Raw genomic sequence first — 16,422 nt, 5'->3', positions numbered from 1 at the left:
AAGAGCCAGAGGATAAGTTCATTAGAATTAACTGCTCCTCAGATTGCAGGCCAAATCAATGCTTCACACAGTTCAAGTAACAGACACAACTTATTTTATTTTATTTTTTACCCCTTTTTCTCCCCAATTTCATAGTGTCCAATTGTTGTAGTAGCTACTATCTTGTCTCATCGCTACAACTCCCGTACGGGCTCGGGAGAGACGAAGGTTGAAAGTCATGCGTCCTCCGATACACAACCCAAACTAGCCGCACTGCTTAACACAGCGCGCATCCAACCCGGAAGCCAGCCGCACCAATGTGTCGGAGGAAACACCGTGCACCTGGCAACCTTGGTTAGCGCGCACTGTGCCCGGCCCGCCACAGGAGTCGCTGGTGCGAGATGAGACAAGGATATCCCTACCGGTCAAACCCTCCTTAACCCGGACGACGCTAGGCCAATTGTGTGTCACCCACTGCGCCAACTGTTCCGGTCGCGGCCGGTTACGACAGAGCCTGGGCGCGAACCCAGGGTCTCTGATGGCACAGCTGACGCTGCCCTTAACCACTGTGCCAACTTTTCCGAATCAGGCCTTCATGATCAAATGGCTGCAAAAAAACACTACTAAAGGACACCAATAAGAAATAGTTTCTTGGGCCAAGAAACACGAGCAATGGACATTAGACCGGTGGAAATCAAACAATTGTATTAGTCACATGCGCCGAATACATCAGGTGAAATACTTACTTTCAAGCCCCTAACCAACAATGCAGTTAAAAAAATGTGAATAAGAAATAAATGGAACAAGTAATTAAAGAGCAGCAGTAAAATAACAATAGCAAGACTATATACAGGGGGTCCCGATACAGAGTCAATGTGCGGGGGCACCGGTTAGTCGAGATAATTGAGGTAACATGTAGCTAGAGTTATTAAAGAGACTATGCATAGATAATAACAGAGAGTAGGAGCGGCGTATAAGAGGGGGTGGGCAATGCAAATAGTCTGGGAAGCCATTTGATTAGATGTTCAGGTGTCATAAGGCTTGGGGGTAGAAGCTGTTTAGAAGCCTCTTGGACCTAGACTTGGCGCCCCGGTACCGCTTGCCATGCAGTAGCAGATAGAACAGTCTATGACTAGGGTGACTGGAGTCTTTGACAATTTTTTGTGTCTTCCTCTGACACCGCCTGGTATAGAGATCCTGGATGGCAGGAAGCTTGGCCCCAGTGATGTACAGGGCCATACACACTACCCTCTGTAGTGCCTTGCGGTCGCAGGCAGTGATGCAACCATGCTCTCGATGGTGCAGCTGTAGAACCTTTTGAGGATCTGAGAACCCATGCCAAATCTTTTCAGTCTCCTGGGGAATAGGATTTTGTCATGCCCTCTTCACGACTGTCTTGGTGTGCTTGGACCATGTTAGGTTGTTGATGTGGACACCAAGGAACTTGAAGCTCTCAACCTGCTCCAATGCAACCCCATCGATGAGAATGAGGGCGTGTTCGGTCCTCCTTTTCCTGTAGTCCACAATCATCTCCTTTGACTTCATCACATTGAGGGAGAGGTTGTGGTCCTGACACCACACGGCCAGGTCTCTGATCTCCTCCCTATAGGCTGTCTCGTCATTGTCAGTGATCACTCTTGTGTTGGAGTCGTACCTGGCTGTGCAGTCATGAGTGAACAGGGAGTGCAGGAGGGGACTGAGTACGCACCCCTGAGGGACCCCTGTGTTGAGGATCAGCGTGGCGGATGTGTTGTTACCTACCCTTACCACCTGTGGGCGGCCTGTTAGGAAGTCCAGGATCCAGTTGCAGAGGGAGGTTATTAGTCCCAGGGTCTTTAGCTTTTGATTAGCTTTGGGTGTTGAACGCTGAGCTGTAGTCAATTAATAGCATTCTCACATAGGTATTCCTTTTGACTAGATGGGAAAGGGAAGTGTGGAGTGCAATAGAGATTGCATCATCTGTGGATCTGATAGGGCAGTATCCAAATTGGAGTGGGTCTAGGGTTTCTGGGATAATGGTGTTGATGTGAGCCATGACCAGCTTTCAAAGCGCTTCATGGCTACAGAGGTGAGTGCTACGGGTCGGTAGTCATTTAGGCAGGTTACCTTCGTGTTCTTGGGCACAGGGTCTATGGTGGCATGGACTGGGAAAGGTTGAAAATGTCAGTGAAGACGTATGCATGTATGTATGGTCACTGTTGGGGGGGGGCATCATTGATGCACTTATTGATGAAGCCATTGACTGATGTGGTATACTCCTTGATGCCATCGGAAGAATCCCGGAACATATTCCAGTCTGTGCTAGCAAAACAGTCCTGTAGCTTAGTATCTGCTTCATCTGACCACTTTTTTATTGACCAAGTCACTGGTGCTTCCTGCTTAAATTTGAGCTTTTAAGCAGGAATCAGGAGGATAGAATTATGGTCAGATGGAGGGAGAGCTTTGTTACGCTTCTCTGTGTGTGGAGGAAAGGTGGTCTAGAGTTTTTTTTTCTCTCTCTCTGGTTGCACATTTAACATGCTGATAGAAATGTGCAATAAAGTCCTCGGCCACTAGGAGTGCTGCCTCTGGATTAGTGTTTTCCTATTTTCTTATGGCTAAATACAGCTCATTGAGTGCAGTCTTAGTGCCAGCATCGGTCTGAGGTGGTATGTAGACAGCTACGAGAAATGCAGATAACCCTCTAGGTTGATAGTGTGGTCTACAGCTTATCATCAGATACTCCACATCATGGGAGCAAAACCTGTCCTTTAGTCTGAGTCCAAATGTGAGATGTTGTGTTGTGAGATGCAGAGTAGGTGAACGGATGATCTCTGCATGTGTAGTTCCCACCGTGAAGCATGCAGGAGGTGTGGGGGTGATTTGCTGGTGACACTGTCAGTGATTTTATTTAGAGTTCAAGGCACACTTCACCAGGACAATGACCCAACACACCTCCAAGCTCTGTAAGGGCTATTTGACCAAGAAGGAGAGTGATGGTGTGTTGCATCAGGTGACCTGGCCGCCAAAATCACCCGACCTCAACCCAATTGAGATGGTTTTGGGATGAGTCGGCCTGCAGAGGGAAGGAAAAGCAGCCAACAAGTGCTCAGCATATGTGGGAACCCCTTCAAGACTGTTGGAAAAGCATTCCAGGTGAAGCTGGTTGAGAGAATGCCAAGAGTGTGCAAGGCTGTCAATAAGGCAAAGGGTGGCAACTTTAAATAATCTAAAATATAAAACACTATAGCATTCCATATGTGTTTTTTAATAGTTTTGATGTATTCACTATTATTCTACCACGTAGAAAATAGTAAAAACAAAGAAAAACCCTTGAATGAGTAAGTGTTCTAAAACTTTTGACCGGTAGTGTAAATGGTTATCAATATTAGTTATTAGGGTTTTTTTTTTTTTTTTTAAGTTCGCAGGCGGGGCTACCTCATCACATGACCATGACTGACTCATGTCCGCTACTCATGCACTCCACTACAATGGCATGTTTAGTTACATCCAACCAAACAGTATCTTTTGAGTGTGTGGTATTTATATTACCATGCCTTTCTTACTGGGACAGCAAATAGACCTGTGTTTTTGGTTACTGAGGAAACATACTCTGTATACTTCAGGGCTGCATGTTTAAAAAATTATTGTTAACCTTCTATTTAACTAGGCAAGTCAGTTAAGAACACCATCTTATTTACAATGACAGCCTACCAGGGAACTGTGGTTGTTCAAGAGCAGAACGACTGATTTTTACCTTGTCATGTCAGGGATTCGATCCAGCAACCTTTCGGTTACTGACCCAATGCTCTGACCATTAGGCTACCTGATGCCCCAGGGGCTGCATGTACCTTATTTAACATTAACACATGATGAACATACCCTCTCTGTTGTCCTCAGCTCTTCTTGTTCACTGACGGTGAGGTGGGGAACACCAAGGAAGTGCTGGATCTGGTGAAGGCAAATGCCGGCTCTCACAGGTGGGCCCACAATCACTGTTTCCCCTATCATTACCTAGCTATGGGAGCCCTGCTTTAAATAACTCTGTTACCTCCCACCTGAAAGGTACGGGACAGTTCTAAAATTACTGTTATGGGGGAGTTGTCCACAATAGGGGAGGTAGTGGTGTTTTTATTGGGCGCAGGGGAGGATAGTGGTGTTTTTATTGGGCGCAGGGGAGGTAGTGGTGTTTTTATTGGGCGCAGGGGAGGATAGTGGTGTTTTTATTGGGCGCAGGGCAGGTAGTGGTGTTTTTATTGGGCGCAGGGGAGGATAGTGGTTTTTTTATTGGGCGCAGGGGAGGATAGTGGTGTTTTTATTGGGCGCAGGGCAGGTAGTGGTGTTTTTATTGGGCGCAGGAGAGGTAGTGGTGTTTTTATTGGGCGCAGGGGAGGTAGTGGTGTTTTTATTGGGCGCAGGGGAGGGTAGTGGTGTTTTTGTTGGGTGCAGGGGAGGGTTGTGTTTTTTTTTATTGGGCATAGAGGAGGGTAGTGGTGTTTTTATTGGGCGCAGGGGAGGGTAGTGGTGTTTTTATTGGGCGCAGGGGAGGGTAGTGGTGTTTTTGTTGGGTGCAGGGGAGGGTTGTTTTTTTTTTTATTGGGCATAGGGGAGGGTAGTGGTGTTTTTATTGGGCGCAGGGGAGGGTAGTGGTGTTTTTATTGGGTGCAGGGGAGGGTAGTGGTGTTTTTATTGGGCGCAGGGGAGGGTAGTGAGCAATGTCCCTTCCAAGCTGCGCGCAAAAATCAGATTTCCTCTTGCTGATCATTGTCTGCAACCGGCTCTGATCGTAGTGTAATGAGACGGGCAGGGAGAGGGAGCGCAGCTCACCTTGCTGGCCCGTAGCCCTGCGTGCCATTCACTTTGCCACAAAACATGCTGCAGTAGTAAAGATGATATACATATTTATAAACACAGGTATTTGTGGTGGAAATCATTATTTTTGCATTAACTTCTTATGGCTGCAGGGGCAGTATTGAGTAGCTTGGATGAAAGGTGCCCAGAGTAAACAGCCTGCTCCTCAGTCCCAGTTGCTAAAATATGCATATTATTAGTAGTATTGCATAGAAAACACACTGAACTTTCTAAAACTGTTTGAATTATGTCTGTGAGTAAAACAGAACTCATATGGCAGGCAAAAACCTAAGAAATCCAAACAGGAAGTGGGAAATCTGAGGTTGTTCGATTTTCAACCCAGCCCCTATCGAATACACAGTGGGATATTGGTTATGTTGCACTTCCTAAGGCTTCCACTAGATATCATCCATCTTTAGAAACTTGAATGAGGCTTCTACGGTGATGTGGGAGCTCTTTGAGTCAGTGATCTGGCAGAGAGCCAGGTCCTGGTGATGCGCATTTCACATGATAGCGACCTGCGTTCCATGGCTTTTCTACAGACAATGGAATTCTCCGGTTGGAACGTTATTTAAGATTTATGATAAAAACATCCTAAAGATTGATTATATACTTTAGTTTGAAATGTTTCTACGACCTGTAATATAACTTTTTGAAGTTTTTGTCCGACGTTTGGCTGGACCTGCACGAGCGTTTGGATTTGTGTACTAAACGCCCAAACAAAAGTAGCTACTTGGACATAAATAATGGACATTATCGAACAAATCAAACATTTATTGTGGAACTAGGATTCCTGGGAGTGCATTCTGATGAAGACCATCAAAGGTAAGGAAATATTTATAATGTTATTTCTGATTTCTGTTGACTCCAACATGGCAGAGAATTATTTTTTTCTGAGCGCCCTTCTCAGAATATTGCATGGTTAGCTTTTTCCGTCAAGTTTTTTTTTAAATCTGACACAGCGGTTGCATTAAGGAGAGGTATATCTATATTTCCATGTCTAACAATTGTATTTTCATCGAAATTTATAATGAGTATTTCTGCAACATGATGTGGCTCTCTGCAATATCACCGAATGTTTTTGATACTAGTGAACGTAACGCGCCAATGTGTATTGAGATTTTTTTTATAAAAATATTAACTTTATCAAACAAAACATACATGTATTCTGTAACATGAAGTCCTATGAGTGTGATGAAGATCATCAAAGGTTAGTGATTCATTTTATCTCTATTTGTGCTTTTTTTTTGTTCCTCTCTTTGGCTGGAAAAATGGCTGTGTTTTTCTGTGAGTTGGTGGTGACCTAACATAATCGTTTGTGGTGCTTTCGCTGTAAAGCCTATTTGAAATTGGACACTGTGGTGGGATTAACAACAAGATTACCTTTAAAAAGGTATAAAATACATGTATGTTTGAGGAATTTTAATTATGAGATTTCTGTTTTGAATTTGGCTCCATGCACTTTCACTGGCTGTTGTCATATCGATCCCGTTGACGGGATTGCAGCCCTAAGAAGTTTTAATACCGAAAATGTGTACATATGGAAAAATATAAAAGGGGATGGTCATTGAGAATATTTTCAAACATTGGGAACTGTCCCTAACTGGTTTCAATATACAGTGGGGCAAAAAAGTATTTAGTCAGCCACCAATTGTGCAAGTTAAAAAGATGAGAGAGGCCTGTAATTTTCATCATAGGTACACTTCAACTATGTCAGACAAAATGAGAAAAGAAATCCAGAAAATCACATTGTAGGATTTTTTATGAATTTATTTGCAAATTATGGTGGAAAATAAGTATTTGGTCACCTACAAACAAGCAAAATTTCTGGCTCTCACAGACCTGTAACTTCTTCTTTAAGAGGCTCCTCTGTCCTCCACTCATTACCTGTATTAATGGCACCTGTTTGAATTTGTTGTCAGTATAAAAGACACCTGTCCACAACCTCAAACAGTCACACTCCAAACTCCACTATGGCCAAGACCAAAGAGCTGTCAAAGGACACCAGAAACAAAATTGTAGACCTGCACCAGGCTGGGAAGACTGAATCTGCAATAGATAAGCAGCTTGGTTTGAAGAAGTCAACTGTGGGAGCAATTATTAGGAAATGGAAGACATACAAGACCACTGATAATCTCTCTCGATCTGGGGCTCCATGCAAGATCTCACCCCGTGGGGTCAAAATGATCACAAGAACGGTGAGCAAAAATCCCAGAACCACATGGGGGGACCTAGTGAATGACCTGCAGAGAGCTGGGACCAAAGTAACAAAGCCTACCATCAGTAACACACTACGCCGCCAGGGACTCAAATCCTGCAGTGCCAGACGTGTCCCCCTGCTTAAGCCAGTACATGTCCAGGCCCGTCTGAAGAGCATTTGGATGATCCAGAAGAAGATTGGGAGAATGTCATATGGTCAGATGAAACCAAAATATAACTTTTTGGTAAAAACTCAACTCGTTGTGTTTGGAGGACAAAGAATGCTGAGTTGCATTCAAAGAACACCATACCTACTGTGAAGCATGGGGGTGGAAACATCATGCTTTGGGGCTGTTTTTCTGCAAAGGGACCAGGACGACTGATCCGTGTAAAGGAAAGAATGAATGGGGCCATGTATTGTGAGATTTTGAGTGAAAACCTCCTTCCTTCAGCAAGGGCATTGAAGATGAAACGTGGCTTGGTCTTTCAGCATGACAATGATCCCAAACACACCGCCCGGGCAACGAAGGAGTGGCTTCGTAAGAAGCATTTCAAGGTCCTGGAGTGGCCTAGCCAGTCTCCAGATCTCAACCCCACAGATAATCTTTGGAGGGAGTTGAAAGTCCGTGTTGCCCAGCAACAGCCCCAAAACATCACTGCTCTAGAGGAGATCTGCATGGAGGAATGGGTCAAAATACCAGCAACAGTGTGTGAAAACCTTGTGAAGATTTTCAGAAAACGTTTGACTTCTGTCATTGCCAACAAAGGGTATATAACAAAGTATTGAGAAACTTTATGTTATTGACCAAATACTTATTTTCCACCATAATTTGCAAATAAATTCATTAAAAATACTACAATGTGATTTTCTGGATTTTTTTCCTCATTTTGTCTGTCATAGTTGAAGTGTACCTATGATGATGTACAGGCCTCTCTCATCTTTTTAAGTGGGAGAACTTGCACAATTGGTGGCTGACTAAATACTTTTTTGCCCCACTGTAGTTTGTAACAGAGGCCATTGCACCTGTCTGGAAAGTAAAGCCATCTTTGTCTACAAGGTTCTAACCACTGGTCTTTTTGACTCAAAAGATACATTGTTAAACTTAATCTAATGTAAACCTATCCAATCTGGTTGTGGGCAGCAGTGTGGGGGATTATGTAGGTTAGGGGTTTTTCACCCCTGTGAGAAAACAAAAGCTTCTGTATTGATGATTCTTCCTGTACAGTTATGTTTTAATTCAGTCAGCCCACAAGCACAAGAAAACGATACCAGTGATTTGTTTGATAGCCTTATTTTGGTATTTGACAACAACAATAATACTGTTTCCCTGGGTGTGTCCCTGCCAGGTGCTTCTCCTTTGGGATTGGAGAGGGGGCCAGCTCTGCTCTCATCTCTGGGGTGGCCAAGCAGGGTGGAGGGCACTCACAGTTTATCACAGGACAGGACAGGATGCAGCCCAAAGTAAGAGAGTAAGAGGGTGGGAAAGTGTGTGTGTGCATATGTAAAGAGGGCTGTATTGGTTAGAAATGTGTTTTCATCACCTGCCTTCTTCTCTACCGCTTCTTCTCTCTCCCTCTTCCCTCCCTCCCTCAGGTGATGCAGTCCCTCCGGTTTGCCCTGCAGCCGGCTGTGGTGGACATCTCAGTCAAGTGGAATGTCCCAAAGGGGGTGTCTGTCACCCCTCTGTCTCCACCAATCAGAGTGCTCTTCCAGGGTCAGAGGGCACTGCTGTATGCCCAGCTCACTGGGAAGGTTAGGGCTCTGCCTTCTCCTGTTATGAGTGTTGATATTGTTTAACATACAGTATGTCAATGTTCAAAGGGCACTGGAAAGGTCATAACTATTTGTTTGGTCAAGGTCCACGTGTTTCACTCAACCCCATATTTCCTTGTTTTCTCTCTATATCGTTCTGTCTCTCTGTCTTTCTCTTTCCCTATCTCCTTATCTCAGAGCTCAGGGGACACAGAGGGCTCAGTGACAGTGAAGTACAACCTGGCTGAGCAGCCTGTTGAGAACCAGCTGAGCTTCAGTCTCAAGCCTGCAGAAGACACTGGGTAAAAACAGCACTGTTTTTTACTGTTTACGGTGTGCATGCCTTGGTCAGATACATTAAGGGAATGTGCCACCACTTACAGACAAGACTGCCATGACGCTCCATTAACAGAAACAGTGCCAGCACTACTAATGCATTTCATCTATGTTGTATGATTTGATACATTTAGTAGGTACCCCCATCCCATCATCAATCCTCCCCTCTTAATCTCTCTATCCCTCCTCTCCCCCACTCCACCATCTTAATCTCTCTATCCCTCCTCTCCCCCACTCCACCATCTTAATCTCTCTATCCCTCCTCTCCCCCACTCCACCATCTTAATCCCTCTATCCCTCCTCTCCCCCACTCCACCATCTTAATATCTCTATCCCTCCTCTCCCCCACTCCACCATCTTAATCTCTCTATCCCTCCTCTCCCCCACTCCACCATCTTAATCTCTCCTTCCCTCCTCTCCCCCACTCCAACATCTTAATCCCTCTATCCCTTCTCTCCCCCACTCCACCATCTTAATCTCTCTATCCCTTCTCTCCCCCACTCCACCATCTTAATCCCTCTATCCCTCCTCTCCCCCACTCCACCATCTTAATCTCTCTATCCCTCCTCTCCCCCACTCCACCATCTTAATCTCTCTATCCCTTCTCTCCCCCACTCCACCATCTTAATCTCTCTATCCCTCCTCTCCCCCACTCCACCATCTTAATCTCTCTATCCCTCCTCTCCCCCACTCCACCATCTTAATCTCTCTATCCCTCCTCTCCCCCACTCCACCATCTTAATCTCTCTATCCCTCCTCTCCCCCACTCCACCATCTTAATCTCTCTATCCCTCCTCTCCCCCACTCCACCATCTTAATCTCTCTATCCCTCCTCTCCCCCACTCCACCATCTTAATCTCTCTATCCCTCCTCTCCCCCACTCCACCATCTTAATCTCTCTATCCCTCCTCTCCCCCACTCCACCATCTTAATCTCTCTATCCCTCCTCTCCCCCACTCCACCATCTTAATCTCTCTATCCCTCCTCTCCCCCACTCCACCATCTTAATCTCTCTATCCCTCCTCTCCCCCACTCCACCATCTTAATATCTCTATCCCTCCTCTCCCCCACTCCACCATCTTAATCTCTCTATCCCTCCTCTCCCCCACTCCACCATCTTAATCTCTCTATCCCTCCTCTCCCCCACTCCAACATCTTAATCCCTCTATCCTTCCTCTCCCCCACTCCACCATCTTAATCTCTCTATCCCTCCTCTCCCCCACTCCACCATCTTAATCTCTCTATGCCTCCTCTCCCCCACTCCACCATCTTAATCTCTCTATCCCTCCTCTCCCCCACTCCAACATCTTAATCCCTCTATCCTTCCTCTCCCCCACTCCAACATCTTAATCTCTCTATCCCTTCTCTCCCCCACTCCACCATCTTAATCTCTCTATCCCTCCTCTCCCCCACTCCAACATCTTAATCCCTCTATCCTTCCTCTCCCCCACTCCAACATCTTAATCTCTCTATCCCTTCTCTCCCCCACTCCACCATCTTAATCTCTCTATCCTTCCTCTCCCCCACTCCACCATCTTAATCCCTCTATCCTTCCTCTCCCCCACTCCACCATCTTAATCTCTCTATCCCTCCTCTCCCCCACTCCACCATCTTAATATCTCTATCCCTCCTCTCCCCCACTCCACCATCTTAATCTCTCTATCCCTCCTCTCCCCCACTCCACCATCTTAATCTCTCTATCCCTCCTCTCCCCCACTCCACCATCTTAATCTCTCTATCCCTCCTCTCCCCCACTCCACCATCTTAATCCCTCTATCCTTCCTCTCCCCCACTCCACCATCTTAATCTCTCTATCCCTCCTCTCCCCCACTCCACCATCTTAATATCTCTATCCCTCCTCTCCCCCACTCCACCATCTTAATCTCTCTATCCCTCCTCTCCCCCACTCCACCATCTTAATCTCTCTATCCCTTCTCTCCCCCACTCCACCATCTTAATCTCTCTATCCCTCCTCTCCAGACTGACCATCCACAGGCTGGGGGCTCGAACCCTGATCCGCTCCCTGGAGATGGAAGAGAGACAGGGGGATGGGAAGAAGAAGGGAGTGCAAGAGAAGGTGGTAGAGCTCAGCGTCCAATCAGGAGTGAGCAGTGTCTTTACTGCCTTCATCGCTGTCCACAAAGTAGATGGAGAGGCTGTGCAAGGACCAATGCTACTCAGACAAGTCCCCACGCCAAGTGTGTCTGTGTCTGTGAAACAACAGCGTCGGTGTAAGGAAATGATTTTATGCAGATATTGTGTAAACAGCACAAAATATATGTATACAAATGTTTACATTTTATTTAAATAGGCAAGTCAGTTAAGAACAAATTCTTATTTACAATGACGGCCTAGGAACAGTGGGTTAACTGCCTTGTTCAGGGGCAGAACGACAGATTTTTACCTTGTCAGCTCGGGGATTCGATCTTTCGTTTACGCTCTAACCACTAGGTTCCCTGCTGCCCCAAATAAATAAGTGGTAACCCGAGCTGCAGTGTCACAAACTGTGCCCTCTGCACATGTAAGCCTCAGTGTTTATTTATAAATGTGTTCTGTGTGTTTTCCTTTGTTTGTAACCCAGTGACCTGTGTGTTTCTTTCTCAGCATTTTTAAAAACCTCCATGTCCAGGAGGACGGTGTATGGTGCGGCTATGAACATGTCTATGCCCAAAAAGATGAGTTTCAATGTCCAAGCTGATATGGGTCCCCTAGGATTAAGGTCAAAGTTTAGCAAAATGAGTAAGCTTCATAGTGAAGGTAAGCACTGAGTCTATTTGGTTATGAAACAAATTGCATGACTCATGCTCATGCCTCTATTTCAATATGCTTCCTATCACTATTATGAGTTAATCATATTTTGACTGAACCCTGTTAATACGATCCCTGTTCATTTGTATTTAGATTGTGATCTGATGGGTTCATGTTTAAAGGCTGCATGTTTAGATGAAACTACATGTCTTTATTCATTTCAGGTTCAATTCAAATAATAATTACATTTGACAATATCCGGAATTGACAATACACATTTTCTATATTTTTTTCCTTTTCACATCATGGCTTTTACAGAAATGTTGGAAAGAACATTGTAAATGTTGAATTATTTTGGGTATTGAATTGTAATATTGAATTATGATCTGCTATTGATAGACTTTTTTGTTGATAGGAATGTACAAAACAAACATTACCCATTTACATTAGTTTTCTGGTTTGGAGACCTGAATTATTAGACTGTGACCAAGACTCTTGCAAAGGGTTAATATCTGTGTTAACCTCATTTCAAGTACAATTCCCATGTGAATAACAGGTAACACAGTTTGATACTCCCCAAAGCGTATCCATTTATTGTGATTGTATTACTCAAGCCCAGTACAAGGACTTTACCACTGTTTTTAGGGTTTGGGTGACCCAGTTAGCCACTGGTGCTATAATGTTTAGGTATTAGGTAAAAAACGTTTTGGTCAGTTGTCACCGTTCTGACTATTTGTTGTCCTGTCCCATCAGACTTAGACTGTCCAGCCACATCCTCTAATCCTGTGAAGGACACTCTCCTCCAGCTGATCTCCCTCCAGAAGGCCTCTGGTTCCTGGGTCCTGGAGGCAGCGTTGGCTGAGGTACTGGGGAAGACTGAGGAGGAAGTGGCCAAGCCAAAGCCTGCACCGGTAGGTCCACAGAAATAAACTAAGACTCTGAAATCACACAGACTATCTGCACGTATATTCTGTAGAATGACCATCAGCTCTGGACAACGGCATGATGACCATTGAACTGAATCTCACCATGATTCCCATGTCTCAGTATCCTTATCTTCTGCCTGTTTCCTCTCTTTCTCATCATCTCTCTCGTTCTCTTTCCCTTACTCTCTTTTTCTGTCTGTGTGTCTGTCTGTCTGTCTGTCTGTCTGTCTGTCTGTCTGTCTGTCTGTCTGTCTGTCTGTCTGTTGCTCTCTGTCTGTCTGTCGCTCTCTGTCTCTGTCGCTCTCTGTCTGTGTGTCTGTCTGTCTGTCTGTCGCTCTCTCTCTGTCTGTCTGTCGCTCTCTCTCTCTCTGTCTGTCTGTCTGTCTGTCTGTCTGTCTGTCTGTCTGTTTGTCTGTCTGTCTGTCGCTCTCTGTCTGTCTGTCGCTCTCTGTCTCTCTCTCTCTCTCTGTCTGTCTGTCTGTCTGTCTGTCTGTCTGTCTGTCTGTCTGTCTGTCGCTCTCTCTCTGTCTGTCTGTCGCTCTCTCTCTGTCTGTCTGTCTGTCGCTCTCTCTCTGTCTGTCTGTCGCTCTCTCTCTCTCTCTGTCTGTCTGTCGCTCTGTCTGTCTGTCTGTCGCTCTGTCTGTCTGTCTGTCGCTCTGTCTGTCTGTCTGTCGCTCTGTCTGTCTGTCTGTCTGTCTGTCGCTCTCTCTCTCTGTCTGTCGCTCTCTCTGTCTGTCGCTCTCTCTGTCTGTCACTCTCTCTGTCTGTCTGTCTGTCTGTCTGTCTGTCTGTCTGTCGGTCTGTCGGTCTGTCGGTCTGTCTCTCTCTCCCCGTCTGTCTTTCTGTTCTGTTCTCTCTCTCTCAGGTGGACCAGGAGGTGTGGGCCACGGTTCTAGCCCTGGTATGGCTCTATGGGTTCAAGATGGAGGCTCAGGAGGAGTGGCAGTTTCTGGCCTTGAAGGCAGTATCATGGATCCAGGCTCAGAAAGGTAGCTATAGCTCACTCTCATAGTCCTGGCATCTAAAATTTTGGCCTTCATCTAACCTGATTGGAAATAAATTGTTTCGTGAAAGCAATTTCCTGGTTGGGATCCACTCTATTACTTAATCTCTCTATTGTGAGTATAATCAATCATTCACAATACAATGTTGGTGGTATTTTGTCTTCTAACAAGTGTTTGAGGATACATTTTGCCCACCCTTGTCCCCATGATTCCACAATATCTCTCATGATACCTGTCCTGGTGATGTGTGTTTCAGCGGCCAGTGTGTCCGAGTGTGTCCAGGCTGGAAACACCCTTTTGGGTTGCCAGGTGCAGAAAGACACATTGGGGCTCTGAGAGGTTCACACTGCCTGTCCTCTCTCTGTCCCCCACGCTCCTGCTACTCTGCCTGGGGTCAGATATACACACAACCCAACCTGCTCCTGGTCCCCTCCTCAAAGCAACATGGTGGAACTAGCTACTGTCCCGGTCTGAACAAGCCTAATTATCAACCTCTCACCTATATTAGCCTACTGTCATTTAATGTAGGGGCACTTATGTATCTCAATGTATTGGTTGTTATTAACATATCAACATGAATCTATGTATTACATATACAGCTATACTTGTCAGACTTTGCTTTGGTTATCAATTCAATAGGCTACTGGAAACAATGTGTTAACTGTTAACTGTCATCACTATCATCACTGTCATCACTATCCAAAATGCTTGGTAAAATGGAAAGCTAGATGAGTGCCTGTGTGATCATGTAACACTGTCCTTTAAAATCATATGATGTTGATTGGTCATTTCATCTATTTTATTTTATTTAAATTTCACCACTTTTTCGTGGTATCCAATTGTTTAGTAGCTACTATCTTGTCTCATTGCTACAACTCCCGTACGGGCTCGGGAGAGACGAAGGTTGAAAGTCATGCGTCCTCCGATACAGAACCCAACCAAGCCGCACTGCTTCTTAACACAGCACCATCCAACCCAGAAGCCAGCCGCACCAATGTGTCGGAGGAAACACCGTGTACCTTGGTTAGCACGCACTGCGCCCGGCCCGCCACAGGAGTCGCTGGTGTGCGATGAGACAAGGATATCCCTACCGGCCAAGCCCTCCCTAACCCGGACAACGCTAGGCCAATTGTGCGTCGCCCCACGGACCTCGCGGTCGCGGCCGGTTCACGACAGAGCCTGGGCGCGAACCCAGTGTCTCTGGTGGCACAGCTGGCGCTGCCGTACAGCGCCCTTAACCACTGTGCCACCCGGGAGGCCATTTTATTTGTTTTTTTAATGACACCAACCTCTGTTCCTTCTTCATGGAACCTAGATCAGGAGTGGCCAACCCCTTCTGGAGAGCCACTGGATGTGCAGGCTTTTCCAGCCCTGTATTCAAAACATCACGTCATCACATCACCATCACGTCATATTTCAGCATGATAATGCATGGCCCCATGTCGTAAGGATCTGTACACCATTCCTGGAAGCTGAACATTTTCCAGTTATTCCATGGCCTGTATACTCAGACATGTCACCCATTGAGCTTGTTTGGGATGCTCTGGATTGACGTGTAAGACAGCGTGTTCCAGTTCCCGCCAATATCCAGCAACTTCGCACAGCCATTGAAGAGGAGTGGGATGACATTCCACAATCAACAGACTGATCAACTCTATGCGAAGGAAGGATATTTTTCACACTGCATGGGCTTTCAAGGCTCAGAAGACCCAGATGCAGACAGTTTTGAAGTAACATAAGTTAATAACAAAAACAGAGGGGCAGGCAAACGACAGGTCATGGGCAGGCATAGGTCAGTAATCCAGAGCAGAGTCCGAAAGGTACAGAACGACAGGCAGGCTCAGGGCAGGCATAGGTCAATAATCCAGAGCAGAGTCCACAAGGTACAGAACGTCAGGCAGGCTCAGGGAAGTCAGAGGTCTGTAATCCAGGGTGGTGTGACAAGGCACAGAACAGCAGGCAGAGTTAGGGCAGGAAGAATGGTCAAAACTAGAAAACAGGAACTAGAGAAAGCCAGGGATACGGGAAAACCGCTGGTAGACTTGACAAAACAAAGCTAACTGGCAACAGACAAACAGAGAAAACCGGTATAAATACACATGGGATAATGGGGAAGATGGATGACACCTGGAGGGGGGTGGAGACAAGCACAAAGACAGGTCAAACAGATCAGGGTGTGACAGGGGCAAGTGGTGGTCACACCAGATACTGACAGATTTTCTGATCCACGCCCCTACCTTTTTTTTAACGGTATCTGTGACCAAAAGATGCATATATGTATTCCCAGTCATGTGAAATCCATAGATTAGGGACAAAGAATTGCCATAGCCTATATACATATATGCCTTATAATAAGACTGTCAAAGACATAACGTAGAAACCTGCATTACAGACTCAAAAACAACCAGTGGTTGAATAGGCCTAATGTGTCTATCCACCACCACCACCAATAGGAAGATAGCAGTTGTGACTATGACAATGAGATGAGTGCACACCGGTGCACCTACACGTGTTTACTATTGACATTTACCTTTCTTTATAAACCAGGAAGAAGGCTGCGTTTACACTGGAAGCCCAATTCTGAGAGCTTTTTTCACCAATTTGTCTTTTTACCAATCAGACCTGCTCTGAAGATTGAAAACCAGCC

The 16,422-nt window shown here is 45.7% G+C and overlaps 1 protein-coding gene across 1 annotated transcript in view; it reads left to right on the top strand.

Moving 5' to 3' along the window:
* Window positions 1–14,551, top strand: part of LOC110503155 (von Willebrand factor A domain-containing protein 5A) — a 46,896-nt gene extending 32,345 nt beyond the window's left edge. Inside the window, exons 10-18 of the mRNA XM_036961293.1 lie at window positions 3,859–3,938; window positions 8,356–8,470; window positions 8,603–8,761; window positions 8,960–9,063; window positions 11,078–11,328; window positions 11,702–11,854; window positions 12,599–12,756; window positions 13,637–13,760; window positions 14,032–14,551. Coding sequence (XP_036817188.1) covers window positions 3,859–3,938; window positions 8,356–8,470; window positions 8,603–8,761; window positions 8,960–9,063; window positions 11,078–11,328; window positions 11,702–11,854; window positions 12,599–12,756; window positions 13,637–13,760; window positions 14,032–14,111 — 1,224 coding nt within the window. The 3' untranslated portion in view covers window positions 14,112–14,551. The remainder of the gene's footprint in view (window positions 1–3,858; window positions 3,939–8,355; window positions 8,471–8,602; window positions 8,762–8,959; window positions 9,064–11,077; window positions 11,329–11,701; window positions 11,855–12,598; window positions 12,757–13,636; window positions 13,761–14,031) is intronic.
* The last annotated feature ends 1,871 nt before the right edge of the window (window positions 14,552–16,422 follow it).

Source organism: Oncorhynchus mykiss, chromosome 24 (assembly GCF_013265735.2).
Source record: "Oncorhynchus mykiss isolate Arlee chromosome 24, USDA_OmykA_1.1, whole genome shotgun sequence".
Taxonomy (NCBI): Eukaryota; Metazoa; Chordata; class Actinopteri; order Salmoniformes; family Salmonidae; genus Oncorhynchus; species Oncorhynchus mykiss.
The sequence above is the reverse complement of the archived record's forward strand: the minus strand, read 5'-3'. Positions and strand labels throughout refer to the sequence as shown.